We start from the raw sequence: 20512 nt of genomic DNA, 5'->3' as shown, positions 1-20512 counted from the left end.
CAACATACACTGCTTAATCTGAAATTCCTGCAATTTTTCTGAAGTGAAAACATATTTCCTTTGGCACCAACAGCAAGTCTACAGAAACGGGTAATGGATTACTATGCACAAGGAAAAACCTTTTAGCTTTCTATGACATTTAGATACCATGCTGGGTATTTACCAGTATTATCATTAGGTGTAGGTAAGTCTTTGTGAGGTTTGCTTCGACACACAAAGAAAGAGCAAAAGCAACAGTGTTAATTAGAGTTTAGGTAGGAAAGTGAGTGTGTCAGAGGTTAAATGAAGGAAGAAGTTACACAATAGTGAGAAGGTGGGTGGAGGGAAGTAGAGGAGCATGCTGTTTCTACTGGTGCTTGCTTCTGCTGCAGGCGGAAATAATCATCAAGTTTCACACACTGAGATGATACCAGATGTGGGTACAGAGTTCTAAATAAGAGCGTATTTCAAGCAAAACGTCTCTTTCTCTGCAGCGCAGTTACGTCGCAATGCCGTTCATTTGAAAGAGACGCAGATAAGCCTAGAGGAACTGAGCCAGTGGTACTTTCCACACAAAAAAGAAAGAGAACAGAGGTAATGGCAGCAAAATCTCCAACAATGGCTCCATCCTGGAAAGACACAAAGCTTAACAGAGAAGCACTGAGCCAGCGGTACTTTCTATTTGAAAGAAAAACAAGGAGAATACAAAGTTAACAGCAGCAATATCTTTGCCATTTGGCATCTGGTATGGGCCTTGTAAATCTATTAAATTTCAAATTTATTACCAATACTACTGGGTTTCTCCTATATCTCTGCATGTGTCGCCATTATTATGCTTATTATTTGCTCTCCAAGGTGGCCGGTGGGTACCTTTTGCGACATCCTTGCAAAAACCCCATAGGTAACGAAAAGAGGGAGAGAAAAGAGAGACAGTTGATAGCGGCAATAATTTTATGGATGGAAACAGACAGCTAAACACAGAAGCACTGGGCCAGGGTCACTTTCTATGCAAAGGAGTTTACAAAAGTAAAACGGCTTGATCTTAAGAGACAAGGTTAAACACAGAAGCGCTGGACTACAAGTACTTTCTATTCTAGTGAGCATCTCTCTCCGTGACGGTTAGTTAGTCAATCCTGCCTTTATTTTGAAAGGGCCGAGAGGAAGTGGATCGCTGTGTTTCGCGTGGTTCACTGTCTGTGTTCAGTCGCTCCATCCTAACCGGAGGAGAGAGAGGAGACAGAGCTGCCGACGACTCTCAAATAGGACTGAACTTTTCACGGACCCGCTCGTTGTCTGTTTGGACCTTTTTTTTTTTTTTTTTTTTTTTTTTTCTACCCACCCTCCACCACCATGGCATCGCCTCAAACTGTCGCGTCGCTACAAACCCGCTTTTCTGACGGCTGACGAACAGAAGTGAGAAATAAGGGGGAGGGAGTCGCTGATTGGAGATAATCATAAAAAGTGATTTTCTTCGGCCAGGTTGAAGTGAAATCTTCCTCATTTTTTTTTTTTTTTTTTTTCCCCTGGAGGAAGGTTGATCTTCACAGCATGGACGCGCACATTAAAGAGGGACAACTCTTTGTGCAGCACCAAAAGTTTGGGAAGGTGAGACTTTTATTGTTTATTTATTTACCTGCGCATTAGCGAATTAGTGCCGTGTGTGTGACGTGTAACGCAAATTCGTCCACACGTCTCTATTAATACAGTAGATGGTATTAGTTCTTAGTAAAACGCTCATTACACACCAACTCTGTACTTATTGAAGCGAAAAGTATGAAGATGACATTCCCAGTGTTTAAACCATACTAGCATATTTCCTATCAATACGTTACTTCACTGCTTCACTGTCTCGACCTTGTTATGATGTGGTGGTGGTTTGGAGCAAAGCTGCTGCAGACAAGCATAGGAGGAAAAACCAAAACCCTTGTGCAACGTATTGCAACTTAATGCAATTTCCTGAGTTAGGACAAGGCATTGGCCAATATGAGATTGACCCAAGATCAGTAAATTATGCATTGGTTTCTCTTTTTTATATAAAGGAAGATATCTGCTGCTAAACCAACACATTAATAATAAACATTTACTGAGTAGGGGTGTTTTTTGGTGACCAGAAATATAACAGCTAAACATGTCTTAAGCAGGGGAAAAGTGCTGTAGTCTTCCTTTCAGCCAGCTGACTAGAAGTGTCCAGGAACGGGTGGGGGAGAGGTAGCATTGTATTTCTCCATCTTCCAAATGCTCCACTCCAGCACCTTCTCCGTCATTAAATGCTTTAAGCTGTAGAAAATGTATGACAAAAACATTTAGACGTTGGTATGCCTTTATATCAGTACCTGGCCCATGCTAGTTCTGTCTTATGACCCTGTTTGGGTCAAGCTTTAGTTGTCGAGTATTTGACTCTAGCATGCTTTGATATACGGAGAGATTCATGGCTGACTCAATGACTGCAAAGCGCCCAGGTCCTTAAAACCTGGACATGCCTTCATACCAGAAACAGGCCCATAACCTAGGTAGGACTTTTATAGAGGCATAACATGTTCTCGTGTTAATTGTATGTGCTACAAACCCAAATGATAAATCAACATTTTACACTCAAAAACTGCAGACGTAAACCGTTATCATCTGTGCCACTTTGACAACTTCTGCAGCACAAACATAGGGTTACCTTTCACCCTGAAAGCTGGTCTCACACCTTGTTACAGTCAGCAAGGACACAGAGTTAAATGTTAGTGATAACTCCTCAGTTTGTGTTTGTTTCTTCCTGTCTTTCTATCCATGCCCCAAACTAGTCTCTCTGAAGCACTACTAGATAACAACCCGGTCAGACTTTAAGACTTGTGAGAGGGTCTTTGTCTGGCCTCGTCTCTCTATCTCTCTCTCTCTCTGACGGTCATAAGACATGAACCGACAAAACATTCTGCCCCGTGCTTCCTGTTCTGAAATCGCCACTTCACAATACATATTCATGCTTCCAAGTTACACTTTCAATGTCTTTTATGGTGTGTTTTCAATAGAAAATGGACAAGCATTATCTCGGTGTCTTAGCAGAACAGACATATTCTGAAGGGGATACAATGAAAAGAGCACGAGTGCTGGCAAGAAAAATCGAACAGGAAGCTGGACCTCTGTTATTCTTAAAGTGTTGAAACTAGTTTGAAGTTTGCTGAGGTGAATTAAGCAATTTTAGAGCTGTCAGTGGACACACACATACGTATATACAGGCTGGTTCCCACGTGCTCAGTTGGAAAATATGACAGAAGAGTGCAGCTAGGTTTCTGTTTCAGACTGTTGTGTTTCTTTTTTGCGTTGTGGGAAGTTGTGGCACTTGTTGCAGGCCGCCACGATGCAAAGCACCAAGCTGCAAACGGCATGTTCAGACGTTCTGACAACCAAAACAAGCGTCCTTTCTGAACATTTTTGCATTAAAACTAAAAAGCAACATGCTGTTTGAAGATTTAATAACATCTTTAGTGTCTTTCACTGGGGTTTTATTTGATAGGTAAACACAAATAAGTGGAGGAAAATTCAACATTTATCTGACAAATCTAGCCTGAAACCTAGCCCTAACCCTTCATATTCAGTCCCTTTTTACTTTGAAACTCCTACATAAAACCCCGTGCAACCAAATGCCCTCCGGAATCAAATAAACAAACACCCGAGCATACTATAAATATCTAACGAGATGATGCTGTGTGACTGGTTTTAAAATTGCTGTTGTAATTACAGCCTTTAAACCTTCCAAGCTGTCATCAGGACTCTGTTTCTGGATGAAGATCTGAGCAACAGAGCAAAGTGTTTGCGCGCACGATTTAGTGGGAAGTGAAATCGGTATGTGCATCAGCTTGTCTGGCTCTACTGCATGCATTTTTATGTTGACGAAGGTGCTTGGACTTGTATTTTGTTGGCCTGCAGCTACCAGGGGTTTTCAGCGATGAGTTTGACGGTGAGTTTTCCAGTCATGGTTGAACATGACTGGCCCTGCAGTCATGTTCAACCAGGATCTGTGTCATGCTAAACTGGATTTACGTTCCTTGATGCTCTGAGATTTACGTAGCAGCAGTTTATGTCATCGGTTGTATTTTTACTATCAGATCTCTTCCTCTTCTTTTGTTCTGCACAGACAGATGCTCACACACTAATGTCATATTAGAAAAAAGGGACCAGATCATCTGCGGTAATAACTAGGTACTTTGATGTGGTGATGGATGTAATTCTGCATATATACTTTGTTTAGGGGTGTGTTTTAGGAAGAAGGAGTTATTTAGCTGTAAGACATGATTACGTGCCGTATGGGAACTTTTTCTTCCCAGTGGCTGTGTTAGATTAAGGAGGTCAGTTTTGCACTCACCAGAGAGATTATAAATAAAGTCGTGGAGCAGTTTAAAGCAATATTACACTATAAAGAAATATGCCAAGCTTTGAGCTTTTCACAGATCATCTGAAAATTGAAAGAGTGTGTCGTGATGACCTAAATTAACAGGTCTGGGAAGGAGAGCACAACCAGAGAGGCAGTCAAACGTTTGGAGGAGCTGTAAGATCTACAGCTCAGGTGTAAGAATCTTTTAACAGGACAAATACAAGTCCTGCATTCCATAAATCTGGCCTTAATGGAAAATTGGCAGAAGAAGGCCATTGTTGAACGAAGGTCATAAAAACTCCTGTTTGCAGTTTGTAAGTTTCTGGTCTACATGCAAAACACTATGTGCAGCAGAAAGGTAACACCGCCCATCACCCTGAACGCACCATCCCCACTCAGAAACATGGTAGTGGCAGCATCATGCTGTGGGTGTACTTTTCTTTTCAGCAAGGACAATGATGCTGGTCAGAGCTGATGGAAAGATGGATGGAACTGAATACAGGGCAACCCTTAAAGAGAAGCTAACATTTGAGGCAGGGACAGAGGTTCACCTCCGAGCAATTTAACCACCCTAAACACACAGCAAGGGCAACAAAAGAATGGTTTAGACCGAAGCATATTCTTGTGCTTCAATGGCCCACAAAAAGACAAGACCTAAATCTAGCCGAGAATGTATGCTTACAGATTCTCTGCATCCAGTCTAACTGAACTACCCAAAAATATTTGCAGCTATTTTTTATTTTTTTGTTTTACAAAGTATTGAGTCTGGGAGGCTAAATACAAATGCATGCCACACTTTTCAGAATTTTATTAAAATCCATTCATAATTTTTTCTTCCACTTCACAATTATGCACTGCTTTGTTTTCGTTGATCACATTTGATCCCAATAAAAAAGATTTGGTTGTGTTGTGATGAAATGTGAAAAGGTTCAAAGTTATAAATATTTTCGCAGTGCACTGCAAAGTTATAGATAATGACAGTGACCATGTGACCTCAAGCTGCTGGTTCTGGTTTCTGGTTCATATTCAGCAGATTTAATCCACTGCATGATTCTCAGATAGAGATCTTGATCACTTAAAGATTTCTGTTACGATGCGCTGATTGTAGGATAAACTGACAAAGCTGTCTTTGGTTCAAGAAAAGATTATTAAATGTTATCGAAGAAAGTTCATGATTCTTTTGTTTGTCGTTTTGTTAATAATTACCTTTGTGTAAACTGTGTCTTGCTTAGGTATGGATTTTATAGTCCGCACAGCCGCTGCTTATTAAGACAATGAAGCCCTTTGTTTTGTCTTATGATAATTAAACTGATGTTTTGGACTTATTTTGGCCGTATCGTGCTGAAAACACTCAATAAACATTCTTTATTGGCAACGTTTTCCACTTCACTGTTCTTCATGTCTGAGATGTGTCTCTACTCTTGACGCTCCTGATTCAAAGAGAAAGAATCACGTTGTTGGAAGAAGAACAGACTTTGTTCATTTGGTGCACATTTGGGCCAGTTTTGCCAAATCTAACTGACATTTAATAAGAACGCTCAGCCTCAGACTGTTTTGCGTAACGCAGAAAATATATTTCAATTTGAAAGCCAAATATCAACAACCCTGAGGTAAAACGCTCTCTTTCTACATAAAGGCTCGGTTACTAAAGGAAAAAGATGAAAATAAAAGATGTTTCTGCACAAGAATGTACAGCAACAAACAGCATGTGCCGTATAGATAATAGCAGGATTTCTCTGCTTTGCTGTGATTAGTGCTATCATATAAGAAAATACATGGTGAGGGTCTTCCTGACGTAGCTGCCCTAAGGTGCAGCACTAACCTAGAGGAGATGAACAACATGCAGGCTCCAGACTACATATTTTCTATTTTTGTGTGTTTTCTTTTTTTGTTTCCAATATTTGTTTGTACTCCCTTGGAATAGGAGTTGAAATAATGAGTATGAATAGAGAAGAGGTGGAACAATGTTTGGGTTCTTCTTAGTGTTGTAGCCACACTGACACAGAGTCAGCTCAGTTGAGCGATGTATACCTTTAACCCTCGGTAGTGATGACTTTATCACATTCTGTATAAAGTTAACGATTACTTAATTACTAAATAAGCTGACGATTATTTAAATAATCGATTAATCATGGTTAATCCATATCCAATATTTGGTCCATTGAACCATCATGCAGTGTGTTTCAGCAGATCATTTGGGAGAGGTCTTTATATCAAAACATGTTTTCATTCACCCTGTGGTCAAGGCAGTTAGACTTTCTCTTTCCTGCCTTCCTGCCTCCTTCCTCAGAAACCCACTTCACAATCCACTTGAGCGTGTCTCTCTTTACCACACACAAACAGCAGCAGACATGCTCTGATAAACAGTCAGACCTTCACATTTAATAGGCCCGCAGGTAAGCTCCTTTGGAGGTTTAGTTTACTCCTTACTGTGAAAGATGAAGATGATCTTGTGCTTAAGCAAAGTGAGTAAATGAGTGGATGTTGCTGTAGCGGTATCGTTCTGCATGAGCACCTTTGGTAATATTCTGATAACTAATGTAACTCTTACTGGAAGTGGTTTTATGACTGAGTATTTTTATTCAGGCAAATAGAACGATGAATCACTCTGAATGTTTCAAAGTGTGGTGATATTCAGTGTATTTTGGGCCTTTATGTTGTTATGATTAGAGGTTCTTTTATCATGTCCAAGTTGATAAATGCATAAATCCCTAATAATATATGTATATTTTTCTACAGAAATAAAGAAAGCCACTCAAACTTTCATTTGGTTGTTAGTTATTTCTGTAAAATTCAGAAGGCTGTTGCTACATCAGTGAGGAAATTTCTTTCCGTCACTCTGCCATGATCTTTTTTGCATAATTTCCACTCAGTACATCGCTCTGTTGCCTTATATGGACCAGCTGTCTCATACACATTTTAGGTCCACGTTGCAACACGTCTTAAAGTGTCACACTACGTACGAGAAAGCAGTTGCATGACGGCAACTCAAGATGGTTAACAGCACACACAGATGGACGTATTTTCTGAACCGCACCTGAACGTAAATAGATAGACTAGATAGATAGAAGCAGATAGAATCCTGGGTATTCCCAGTCCCACATATTTCCTGTCCTCTCCGGCAGTTAGCTTCGAGGCTCAGCGTGTGTATGCATATGAAATTCATCACAAATGTGCACACCTATACGACACAAACCGCTCTAGTTAATCATAAATGTCCCCAATGACATATTTAGATCATAGACCTTCAACGTCTGCGGGCAGATGACCCTGTCTGTATTCTGGCCTCTGATTCAGATAAAGAAAAACAAAATACGACTGGAAACCAAAACCTCAGGGATGACAAGCAAGGACCCTGCAGATAGGAGATATATACACCCTGTGGCTGTAGTTGCACCCGGGCCATCATGCAAATACCATAATTCTGTAATTGGACTGACTCACATGCTGCTTATTTTCATGCTATGAATGATAGTGAAGAGATGACTTCTTTGAAGAGTTTATCTGCCACCCGAACCTGATGTCGGGATGTAAATATGTACATTTACCTCAGTAAAGTCACAATGAGGTCCACTTTGATAACACAGAACCAAACCTTAGGTGAAACCTTAAACTCTTAAGACTTTGAGCCGTTTTACTTGTAGTTTTAAGTAAAATGTTTTAGTTGGGTTGTTGTGTCATATTCTTAAGAAATGTCTCTTGAATCCTTTTCTCACCACAAATTTCCTGCCTGACATAATTGAGCATTTTTATGTGTTTTAGGATGGAAATTTTAACACAAAAAGGAAGCTGAAATGGAAAAGCTGTTTGAGGAAAAAAAAAAAAAACAGTTAAGCCCATGACTCAGTAGGTTGTAGGCCCTCCTTAGGCTGTAATAAGCTAATGTCTTTGATTTCTGTGTAATTTAATGCCCCTTAGATCGCTGTAGAGGAACTTTGCCCCTCTCCTCTTTACAATATGGCGCTGTACAGTCTTTCTTTTCCACACTGCTCTCTTAAGGTCCCACCACAGCATTTCAGTCTGTTCTATTATAGATCTACTGCTGTCTGTGGGATCATTGCCCTGTTGTTGACTATCAAACTGATGGCCACATTAGATCTAGAGTGCTTTGGTTCACAAAGGAGGTCATGGTCGACTTAACAACTGCTACATGCCCAATTCGGTGTTTATGCTGAGGTGGTTTTCCTGAACACAGGCCTGCTCATCACGGTCAAACATCTCTCCTTTGACCTCACCTGCCCCAAAGCCGTTTTTCCAGAACTCCTTTGATTTGATCCAGAAGTGCTTTACAAACCAAAGTCAAGTTGCCATATTGGTTTTAGCGAGATAAGGCCTTATTCTGGCAGCCCTTCCCAACAAGCCTTACTTGTTCAGTCTTTTACTAATTGTCCTGTTGTCAGCTTTGACATTTATTATGCTGAGACCTCTCGCTCTCTTTTTTTTTTTACAGTTTCTCTGATGTGTTGCACTGGTCTGAACTTGGGTTAGATTGGTTTCCATATGTGAATAATTTTCTCAAAGCAGAAGGATGACTTTAAAATGTTTTGGAAATGCCTCTTTAGAGAGAAAGGACAGCTGCAATTGCTTCTCTATAGTCATTATTGATGGTTCTGCCTTGGCACCTGTACAGGCCAGATAAAAAAAAAAAAAAAAACGAAACCCCCACTGTTATACAGTAGAGGTGTCACACTTAATAATTATCAGTTTTTAAGCGCCTTTAATTAACAGCGTGTGACACCTACCTTCCACTTTTTAATCAAATGGAAACAAATGTGTGCTTAGTTTTTTTTAAACAGTGCTTTTCCATTTGGCTATATGTTTTTTATTAGATACATATTGATATTGTGGAATCTGTTTTTTTTTGTATACTTAATTCACATAATTTCCAGAACCTGGTAAAGACCAGATCCTTTTTATTTTTTTATTTAGTCCTAATGCATAAAACCCTTGAATTGATGGAGGGTGTACTGTATTCTGACCATGACTGAATTGTTTTACTCTCCGTGTTTATTTGAGTTCTTTTTCTATTTAGGTTTGTTTCTAACAGACCTGTGACAGAAAGCAGAGGTGCAAATAACTGCACCTTTTATGGTTTAATTACTAATATTCTTAATGTCGGCTCTCTCTCACAATGTTGCATAATGCTGCCAGTGTCATTATAAACACTGTCTAATTTCAATTCCTAAACAATCCTTGTTATTTTAAAACTGAGCAGCTCTTACCGGGCTGACCAGAATTCTTCAAACCCTGTATTCACACAGTATTTTAGATCCGTCACATATACGACCGGTAATTGCCCAGAATATACACAGAGGCCCTTTGAGCCACATGTAGTTCATGTTGAAATCCAGATGCCTTTTTACGATGCTTTTAAGTTAACTATTATCGGACAGTTGAGATAACATGTTCATATGACGATCTGCAGCTGTTTTTCATTTGTCCTCTTTTAGCTGGATTTTCCCAGCTGGTCAAAAAGGTTATAAAAAACTGCTGACCTTCCTGTCACAAGCTCCTCTTTCTCTCTCTCTCTGACTGTCTTTATGCTGTGTTAGTAATTGTAGGGGCAAACCTGAACTCTGTGACTAATGTAATACAATGAAGCATGGTGTGAAGGGACTGCAAAATGCAGCTAAGCTGAATAAAAGGGTTTTTCCGAAATCCATTTAATTCTCTTTAGCTACGGTGTCGTACCTCTATACCATAATAATAATATGTATATCAGTGTGATACATGTCTTCATGGCTATTGTTAGCGCTGAACATGTGCCAGTCAACACACCTGCCTTCTGTGTTGTTGTTCAGGGCTGCGTGTGGCGTTGTTTGTCCCCTTGGAGGAAGTGATCATTGTTAGCTGTTCCTCAGGGTGAAAAAGATACAGCTGGTTTTGACTGTGGCATGCTTTTAACTCTTTCAGGGGCTACCGAGCAAAGCCAAACTTAGGAGAGGATCTGGACCTACCTGTCCCCCTGAAGCAGGGGTCTACAACCATCCAATTAGCCATTTTTGCCCTCAGTCCAGCTAAATAAAACTAGTTTTAGCCACAAATGTTACAAGACTTTTGGAAAAAGACAACTTATAATTTTGGAAGTTAGTAGAACCACCATTTTATTTGTATTTCTAGATTTTAAAAGAGAGAAAAATATGAAACTTTTGAAAAAAGGATACATTTTCTTTTATGGGATATTGATATCTGTGGGAAGTTATGTCTTTATTATTTAAAGTTAAGGCAATGTTCAGACTTGTGCTCGACTTGAGAATTGACTAGAAATTTAACTCATACTTAGAGATGAGGAACTTGAGTCTAATTGACAAACTTCATCTGATGTAAATGGGTATAAGTGAGCTGCTAAGTGTAGCTTTTTAAAGTTCCTTTGCTTTTATTTAATGTTAGCATCGAGCAGCATTTACAACAAGTAAACTATGGATCAGTCTAATTTCATTTTTGTTTTGCTTTCACAATTTATATAGTTATTAATGAATTGTATCATCCACCACAATTAACCAACGTTTTTCTCATTAGGTTGTAATAGGTTGTAATTACATGTGGTGTACATTAAGGCAATATTCCAGTAGATTTAACATTTTATATAAAATCAACGGAAAACACTAACACTTAATTGACATGCTTACTTCTTTGGGCAGATGTTGACCTGGAAACATGAGTGTTTCGTGAGAGAAAGATTCATATTTTCTTTCTGTTCTCCAAACTTTCCAGCTAACATCCTTCCACCGTTCCCACCCATCTTTCTTCCTTTCTGTTTTAGTTTAAAGTCAGTTTTGTACAATGCTGGTTGTAGACAGTTAATAATTACAAACTACTATAATACAGACAGTATGTCTCCTTTACTGTTACAACATAGTACTATAGTGTCTTCATTGATGGAGAAGTTGCCTTTGTGGATATTTTAAACATGTATTAAAAATAGCTTTAAGTAGCCGGCCTTCTTTAAAGTCTTACACTCATATCTCTGACATTCAGGGTGAAGAATTCATTGCAACTTTCTGCAATTTATTGATTTCAGTGATACTAGTCTATAAAGCAAAAAATACTTTATGATATTCTACATTTCAGAACTTTGCTTCCCTAGATGCTGCCTCACAACATAACCCTTGTTTCTTTAAAGCAACAAAAAAACAACAAATTCAAAAACAGATCTGGTTTTAGATATAATGAACTACAAACCTTAACCGTTAAAGTGCTCACTTTAAATTTTTTTTAAGAAGTTAAATCGCTGAAGGAGAACCTCAGTTTTTTTTTAGCATTGACCTCTCACCAGACACCTCTCAAAGACACCTAATGTTGGCTTTTTTTAAATTAGTTTATGTTCTAAAACCTTTCATTGATTTATTTTTTGACATCGTGCGGTAGATTTATGTCGTTAATCATTTAAATGTATTAAACCAAAAAAAATCTCTTTATTATTTAGAACTGGCTTAAATTTCTTAAGCTGTAAAAGCTAGAGCAAAGCCAACTTTGATTTAAGGAGGTAACTGGCTGCTCTACCAGGGAGAACAGAATGACTAATTTTATGAGTGTGGTCTTCCTGCTGATTCAAACAATTGTTAAAGTGCAGCAGCACAGTCTAACTACATTTAATTTATCACCACATTCCACCTACAGTAAGCCTCAGTCAGTAATGCAAGTAAAAGAAAGACCCGGAAATATCACTTTAATTGAAATATTCCAATTAAGATTCTGCAAATCTGACATTTTCTCCCCCACTGCTTGTGGTTGAAACTATGTGTCTGTTGACCCTCTTTCTCTGGTAGAAGTCGACATGAATGATAAATGTTACAAACACAAAACAAATCTGTATGACTTTTGGCCAACTACTTCTGCTCACATCCTTTCAATCTTTCCATTGTGCTCTGTAACTTTCAGTTTTAGTTTAAAGTAACCCAGCTTTCTCCAAACACTAGATGCTCAATCTTTGGACAGATGAAACAAAAATTTAAGTATTATTTTGCTTCAGCATGAGCCACAAATACAGATATAAATTGTACACCGCATGTATTGTTTTCACTATGGAAAGGACTAAGTAGTAGGTATTAAAAGCCGATTCTTGCATTTTGAATACTACTTAAGGTGATTCATAGTTAAATATTCCCAGTTAGGTGTTGCATAAATACCAGCAGAAAACACCAGAACACATTTAAAGCTGAGCTGATGGATTGTGCAGGTTTGCTTTTTGCTTTGGCTCAAAACCCATTGCACAGAACATTGACCATTTTTAAGACACCAACATTATGTTTTAGATCATCTTGATTTTTGTCCATTGCAGGAAGCAATGGACAAAATATCAACATGTTTAATATACAAAAATTACCAGTGAAAATCTATTAAATATCATACAAGACTACAGTTTGTAGTATGACTTCACCTTTATGTTGTAATTTATTAGTTTGGCTATTCTTGAGATTTTTACTATTTTGACTTCACAACAGTGGTTTTGATTATATATGTTTTTAAAAATATCCAAAATCCTCTTGTGTGACAACAAAATAAAAAAACTACATCTCAAAACATCCTAGATACATGTAAAATAGTTACGTATTTTGCGATGGAATTGTGAAGGAAAGAATAGTTAGATAACAAACTTCCTATAGGCGTGCAAAAGTCAACAATAGCTATGTTTGCATGCAAAAACGTGTGATTGTATTGAAATATGTTCAAATTGAACAAACATAAATGAATTCAAATACATTGTTGGGTGCAAAACCAAATAATCCTATGACGTACGTTTACACACACCACGCTTATTTCAGAATAGGAGCACTTTGACATGCTCAACCACAGAAGAAGGTGTACTTCCACTTGTACTGAAGAAAAAAAACAAACAACAAACACAGAGGTTTGCTGGTTCTGAGTGTTCTGAGCACCTAGAATGGACCCGCACCAGGTTCTGAGAGCAGTTGAGGCTTTATTTTGTTCCAGTGACTAAGCTACAGGTTCAGCAACTCCTGATGTTGCTGTTCCTGCATTACAGGATGAGTGAGCGAGAGGAAACCAACATCCCCCCAGGTTTTGCCACTAATGGGGAAGGTGCGTTACGTTGCCATAGGGCATACATGTGCAGTGAGGTCCGTTTGCTCTAATCAGAATGAGGTAATCAGAACAAGTGTTTATAGCGACACTGTTCAGATTGTGGATTGGCATAAACCACCCCTCTCGTTTGGAATACAGTTTCTGTCCGATTGGGGAACGAATCAGATCAGAATATTATGATTGGCGTGCTTATATGACGCATTTCTATTCTATACCTATTGACTTTAAAATCTCTGGAAATAAATAATGATGGAAATAGTACCTCATCTGTATTAGATTAACAAAATAATTGCTTTCCTTTTCAGTCATACTGGACAAAAAAGAAACAAAAACAAGTATTCTATTTTTTTCTTTTCAGTGTAATAATAAAAATAAAAATCAGTAGTCTCAAAAAGACACGTGTGTCTTGACAAAAAATGTGTATGCTCCAGTCTTTAGTTTTCATCTTCAGTTTATGTTTTTTCTTCATCCCTGTCTGCCCATCTATATTTCATTCTAGATCTGACCTTTCTTAACAGATTTTGGTTGCTCAACAGATAAGCTCCCAGCGCTGCGTCGCTATTGAGAGATAACCACCCACAATGTAGCAGGTTGAGGATGACGTCACACGAAAAAAAGGCTATTGTATTCCATGTATTACACTAGTCAGTTTAAAAACATGCCTGTTGGTCTTGTGGGAAATGATGAAAACCTGACATTTTCATTGGTCTATGAATCTCCCCTGGGAAAGATGGACATGTCCAGGCAAAAGACGATGTTTGGTCACCCTATCATAAATGGGCTCCAACCTCATGTGTTATTTAATTCAATCGTATGTCATTGTCTGTATGAAATACGACTCCCGATTAAACAAAAATATCTGAGAAACCTCCTGTTAGTTGATATTATTTATTGGAATCACTGGTAGAGCATGAGAAAATGACTAGAAATTGTTGGCTGCCGAAGCACCTACAGATTTGCAACGGTGCCTCCCTTCCTTTTGACACATGGACTGTACAGATATTTCTTTCTTAACTCATTTTTTCCTTCCTCAGAAATGGAAGAAAAACTGGTTTGTCCTCTACCCCGCCAGCCAAAATGGCATCGCTCGCCTTGAGTTCTTCGACTCGCACTCAGGCGGAACGGCGTCCAGCGGGGGTTCGGGAAGCAGCTCCAATGAGAAGACCAGGAAGTTGGACAAGAAGATCATTCGCCTGTCGGAGTGCATCTCCATTTTGCCTGCTACGATTGAGACCTGCCCCAAAGATAACATGGAGGCTTTCTATGTGGAAACAAATGACAAGACGCACGTGTTTGCAGCAGAAAAGAACACTGCGAGGGAGTGGATGAACATCATGTGTGACATTGCGTTTCAGGTATCTTCACCACTCCGCTCTAATTTTTTGTTGAGAACAGGATGGCCACTTCACTTTTTTGTTGCTAAAGGAAATAAGAAACTGCAGCAAGTGACTGAGACGTGGGTGGAAGTGTTTTTAAGACTTCCTATGCATGTGTCGAATACATTTGTCTGTTCTGTCTGTATGACATCTCTTTTGTGCTTTAGGTCTCAACTCTCTAGTCTCTGAGCCTTACTGTGATCAAACATAGAAAAACATTTAATTTAGAAGAAACAGTTGAAAACTGCCCTATTTTAATGCACTTAGGAGTAAACAAGATAAAGCAAACAGCGTACTCCTTCTTACTCCTTTGGCGCTGTGCAGAAATAGGATACCGTGAATGTTCTAACATGATGTTCTTCTCACCTGGTTGACTTTTTTCTCTGTTTGAGCAACAGCGGGGGAATGGCAGCAGCCTGACAGATAGTAATGGAGGAGCCCAGGACCTGCAGATGTCTGAAAACCTCATCTACTACTCCCGGGATGAGGGTAAGGACACTGCCCAGTGTAGTCTTGTGGCTTTCAGTTGCATACTCCAGCACAATGCCTTATGGACCTTTTTCTTTACAGTAAATGAGTTCTGGGTCACTGTTCAACGTACCGAGGCGTCTGAACGTTGTGGGCTCGCAGGGAACTATTGGCTGAAAGCAGAAAATGAGGCATTGATTTTAAAGGAGCCGAAGACAAAAAGGAACGTCCAGGTGTGGCCCTACAAGCTGCTGAGAAGATATGGCAGGGACCGGGTGAGTGTCTGACCAAATCTACGGATAAAACCACAAAAAAACACAAACAAAACAAACTGAAAACATGAAGAGGAAGTTTGTTGGCTGCACCAGTGCTCACAAGAACGAAGCATAAATAGCATAGATGTGGTCAGATCATATTTAGCTCCCCCGTCTGTGGTTCTTTCTCTGTCACTTTGATGTTTCCGAGATCGAGTAGATGATCTAAAAATGACAGATGACCTTTAAAACTGGTTGCTTGGTTTGTCTACCCTCTGCTATTTTTATGTTCTTTTTATGTCAAGTCTGACATATACAATTTTGTGGCCGATTTCCAGCTTTGACATGCCAATACCAATTTTAGGTGATCTACAGTTCTCTTTTAGAGCTGTAATTAATATAAGAGGATATAGGAATAGCACTTAAAATTTGTTTTTCTGGCCTTCTTGCCATAAATGGTCATTTATATCATTTATATCATTTATATCAGAAACAGAAGTGATGTTACACCATGTGCATGAGAGAGCAGTTGCAATATTTAAAAACAGCAACAAAATAATTATCTTATATGATTTGGATAATTACGTAGCTTTATTAAAACAGCAGAGCAGTGATTCTCCATCCTGGTCCTCAAGGCCCACGTTTCAGCTGCTCCACCAGATCTGATTCAAATGACTGCATTACCTCCTCAACATGCAATCAAAGGCAACTGGAGCCTGTTGATCATCTATTAATTAAATCAATATATGGCAGCATGGAAACACCAAAACAATGCAGGACAGTGGGCCCAGAAGACCAGGATTCAGAACCACTGTTCTAGAGAATGTAGGCCTTTACCTAAACTCTGGGATTTCCTAAAAACGGCCAACATTTCAAACTCTAGCGTGTTTTATGATAGATGGGATGCTCAAATAAAGATAAGACATTAGATAAAGCAGCATCTTTGCTGTACTCCGTTGAGCCTTCTAGGTATGTCATGGAAGTCTTGCTCTCTTGTAGCCCAAATAAACAACAGATACCTCCTCAACACGTTGTAGAAAATAGTTTTCTTTTAAAAAGCTTCTTACATCTGTATCTCTATACCAACAAAATTTGCAGTTTTTTTTGCCACTTAGCAAAAACTTCCACATCGAAAAGTGTTCTTGTCAGCACTTCATGGTGCTCTTACTGGTGAGAAAAAGTCGCCGGTTTTCAGATTTGCACTTGCCAGTCAGCAGCCAATTATTAGGAGCATCTCCTATTAATTTAATAGACAGTAAAATATGCCAATCTTCCACAACTAAGTTTAAAAGTTTAATGCAAGCACACCCCTGCTGCTAAGACTCTCTCACATTAAATTAATTTTGTCTTTTCTTTCCCAGGTCATGTTTTCCTTTGAAGCGGGACGCCGGTGCGACTCAGGCCCTGGCAACTTTACCTTCGAAACAAAACAAGGCAATGAGATCTTCTCATTGGTGGACCTCGCTATCCAGTCGCAGAAGGCTCTAGCCGAGGAGCGCCGCCTCAGTTGCCCCCAGAACTTTGAAACCGACTGCCCTTTGTCACTCCAGTACATACGGAGCGGCATTTCTGGCTGCGGCCTGACAGCGGGAAGTGGGGACAGCAGTAGCTGTAGCAGTCGGGAAGCGGACGGTGACTCAGGCGGCAGCAAGCCGGGCTCGGCTGATGGAGTACTTGGGAAGAGGGAGGGAGGAGATGGAGCAGGAAGAGGGCAGGGATGTGGAGGAGGGCACAAAGGGAGAAGCTTACCAGAACCCCCAGCTTCTAGAGGACCGGTGGGGAAAGTTGTGCCCCAACTTGATGAACAGGCAAGCCTCTATTCTGAGCCAGCAGATTCAGTCCGTCTGCTTGTTCCCAGTTCTGATAGCCTTTATTCAGACCCAGTGGACACCATCAAGGGTCAGAACCAAATCTCACCACCTGTGCTCATTCCACGCCTTCGACCTGTGGGAGACGACACCTCTGGAGGGGATAATCAGCAGACGGGAAACAACCACAAGAAGGTACCTGACCTTTATTCACATTTGTATGACCAGATTGGCATGGACCTAAGCCAGAGGACAGGTGCACTGAATCTGAATGGGTCTGCTGGAGGAGGAAGAGGTGTGGGGAAGGCGGTGATTAGTAACAAAAGACCCCCAGGTGGTCAGGGAGAAGGGGCTTCACCACCTCCTGGTCCTTCTGTCGACCACATATATGATGAACCAGAAGGCTGCGCCAAAGGAAGCAGCAGCACTCTCGTCAGCCTAGGGATGTCTGTTTATGACGAGGCCCGTTTGGAGCCTCAGCACCACAGGAGACAGAAAGAGATGGGGGCTACATCAGGACAGGAGACAACTTACAGCACTGCCTCCCACGGGAAGCCGTCAGAGCTGCAAAAACACTCTCCGAAGCTGCCAGGCCTAAGTCGCGGAACGATGCAACCTCCGACACCAAAGTTTCCCAAGCCTGCCACCGCTCCCAAGCCCAACAAGGGCGCATTCACTCGGAAGGAGCCGGTACCTCTTCCCACTGGGAAATTGGGGGGTTCTGGTAGTAACATCAACAACAACAACAACATGTGGAGCTCTGGAGGAGGCGGGAAGGAGCTGTACAGCAGCGTGTCTAAACAGAAGCCTCCTCCGGCTATTATGTGGTGTAATAGTAACCACCAGGAGCCGCTAAGGTCACCCGATGTAATTTATGACAACTTGGGAGACATTTGACGACTCATGTCTAACGTGGACTAAAAACAAACCTTTACTCTCTTGCTTAAAAACAGAGAGAGGCTTCAGAGTTAACAATGGCCGACTCTGTCAGGATTTTCTTTGTTCCATTCATGGACTGCAACAATTATCTGAGATGGTCAGTTGGTTCGGAGTGGATTAGCTCACAACTATGAGGAAACCACATTATGGGTGCAATTAGAAATGTGGTGTGCAGTGATCGCTGGGCCACCCTGTGTGCCTGTCATAGAGAAGGAGATTGTTTGCATGGGCAAAGCCATAATTGACATACCAAGCCACAGTGCGGCCAGAGCCAGCCACTTCACTGTCACACAAACTCTCACACACAACCTGAATGCATTCTCCTTCACTTTAACAAGTTGAGGGAGAGGGAAAGGGGTTTGGTTCCTCTTTTCCTACAAACCCCTGCTATGCTTATAAAAAACATTTTTGCACTGTTTCTCTTCTGTCATTGAACTGTGTAATGTGAAATACCAAATGTGATGGTCGAGTTATTGTTTGACATGAAAAGAGGACGTTTGTGAGCAGGACTTCAACAAAAGGAGATCTCTTTTTTTGCTGGACTCCCTCAATGGAACGGGGGATTTTTTTTTTTTTTAGGACAAATTATTCAAGTTTTAAAAACATAAAATGGGTCAGAACGTCTGTGCATGTTTTGCTGATTGTATTTTCTTTCATTCTTAGTTTATATCACAAAATATTAAAATGAATTACAAGCTGGGAATCACTGGGAAAAGTTGATTGGCCAGTTTTCTCATATTCCTCCCCACCTCAGGTTGTGCTAGCAAAGTATATGCTTCACCCCGTGACATCACTGCCCATATATGGTATTTGTGAGTGTTTTCGACATTGAGCGCACACACAATAAAAAACGTGTTTGCTTCTTTTTGCCAAACTTATCAGAATTTTAAAGAATGTGTTTTTTTTTTTTTATGTGTTCTGGTTCATCTGTGTTTGTTTTGTGGTGAAACAATCTGCAGGAAAACAGGCGCCTCCTGCTTTTTGTGGTCAAAAACATAGGAGCAGAAGTTCAAATATTAGTTTTTATGTTAAGAGGAATAAACAACAAAATAACCAGCAAAGGGGAACTAAAATAAAACTGCTACATATGTAGCACCGGGCAGTGTTTTTGAGATGAGATGAAAAGATAATGCAACAAAAAATGTTTTAAAACATGCTTATCCTCGTCTAAACCCACGGAAAGAAAGAGGTGTACAGAAGAACCGTGCCTGCTGCAGAAAAGAAAAACTAAACAACGTTTTTTAAATTAAAAATGCACCTGGGATCCTGCAAAGTTACATAAAATCACTGGCAAAGACAAACAATAAATTGGCCGTAGTTTTCATATTCTGACACTCTCTGCTGTCTAACGTCCTCTACAAAGCATACGCTTCACCCCGTGACCTCACTGCTCATGTATGGAAAGGTTAGTATTGATGCAATAAACAATGGCAATACTTTTTCTTGTGCAAACTCATCTTAGATATGTATATTCATTTTGTATGTTCTTGTCCATCTGTAGTTTATTTTTTTGTGATAAGGACAACAGTTTACTAAGAAAATGCACCCTACACGACTTTCCTGGAATATATATCTATATATATATATATATATATATAGATACACATAGATTTTATTATTTTAAAACCAAAAAACTAACAATTTTTCTTTTTGTATTTAAAAAACAATTCAATATCCGCTTGTTTTTCTATGGTGAGATAATCCAATCAGCAACGCATGCATGGACCCAGAGTAACTTTCTGCACAAGAATGTATCTGTTGGTAGATTAACTTAATTAAATTAAATGAATCAATCCCCAATAATGTGTCAGTATGTGTGTACATGTGTCAGAAACAGCCGTGCTGTCTGTAAATTTATACAATAATAAAAGTGTCTCTAAATGCTTAATATTTTCCTCGAAACTGAGTCTTTCAAGAGAGAATAATTTCTTCCCCTTCAGCGTTCTGAGCCAATCAGAATCTGTTATTTGTGTTAAAAAGACTTTTTTGTTCTGGAGCGACTGGGACAGTAAAAACAGTCTGACCTAATCTTCCACTTCTCTTCCTCTACTCTGTTTTTGTTGTTTCAGTCTGTTTCCAACCACTTAATCACACCGTTAAAGCGTAGCCTCCAAAAAGAGCGAGAAAAAAATCACAAACAAAGACGTTCTTTCTTACTTTTCTTCCTTCCTCTTCTTTCTCTACCCCTAATTGTGTTGTTCGGTTGCTCAGGCGACAGATAATGGTGGCTGGTTTGTGTCGGACTTGCTGTGGATTTTAACTGCAGAGAGATGCCGTTTAGGAGAC

At 39.8% G+C, this 20512-nt stretch overlaps 1 protein-coding gene across 1 annotated transcript; it reads left to right on the top strand.

The window, feature by feature from the left end:
• Positions 1-1304: 1304 nt before the first annotated feature.
• Positions 1305-20114, top strand: dok1b (docking protein 1b). Its single transcript, XM_047386154.1, has 6 exons — positions 1305-1392; positions 1509-1584; positions 14416-14736; positions 15156-15246; positions 15328-15500; positions 16841-20114. Exons 2-6 carry the CDS (start codon positions 1528-1530, stop codon positions 18182-18184), a joined length of 1986 nt encoding a protein of 661 aa, XP_047242110.1. The 5' UTR covers positions 1305-1392; positions 1509-1527; the 3' UTR covers positions 18185-20114.
• Positions 20115-20512: the final 398 nt, after the last annotated feature.

This window comes from Girardinichthys multiradiatus, chromosome 14, assembly GCF_021462225.1.
Source record: "Girardinichthys multiradiatus isolate DD_20200921_A chromosome 14, DD_fGirMul_XY1, whole genome shotgun sequence".
Lineage (NCBI taxonomy): Eukaryota > Metazoa > Chordata > Actinopteri > Cyprinodontiformes > Goodeidae > Girardinichthys > Girardinichthys multiradiatus.
The sequence above is the reverse complement of the archived record's forward strand: the minus strand, read 5'-3'. Positions and strand labels throughout refer to the sequence as shown.

Coding starts and splice junctions, on each gene's coding strand:
- dok1b (XM_047386154.1), top strand. CDS start 1,528: ATGGACGCGCACATTAAAGAGGGACAACTCTTTGTGCAGCACCAAAAG. Junction 15,247..15,327: donor CTACTACTCCCGGGATGAGG/GTAAGGACACTG, acceptor TTTTCTTTACAG/TAAATGAGTTCTGGGTCACT. Junction 15,501..16,840: donor GAAGATATGGCAGGGACCGG/GTGAGTGTCTGA, acceptor TTTCTTTCCCAG/GTCATGTTTTCCTTTGAAGC.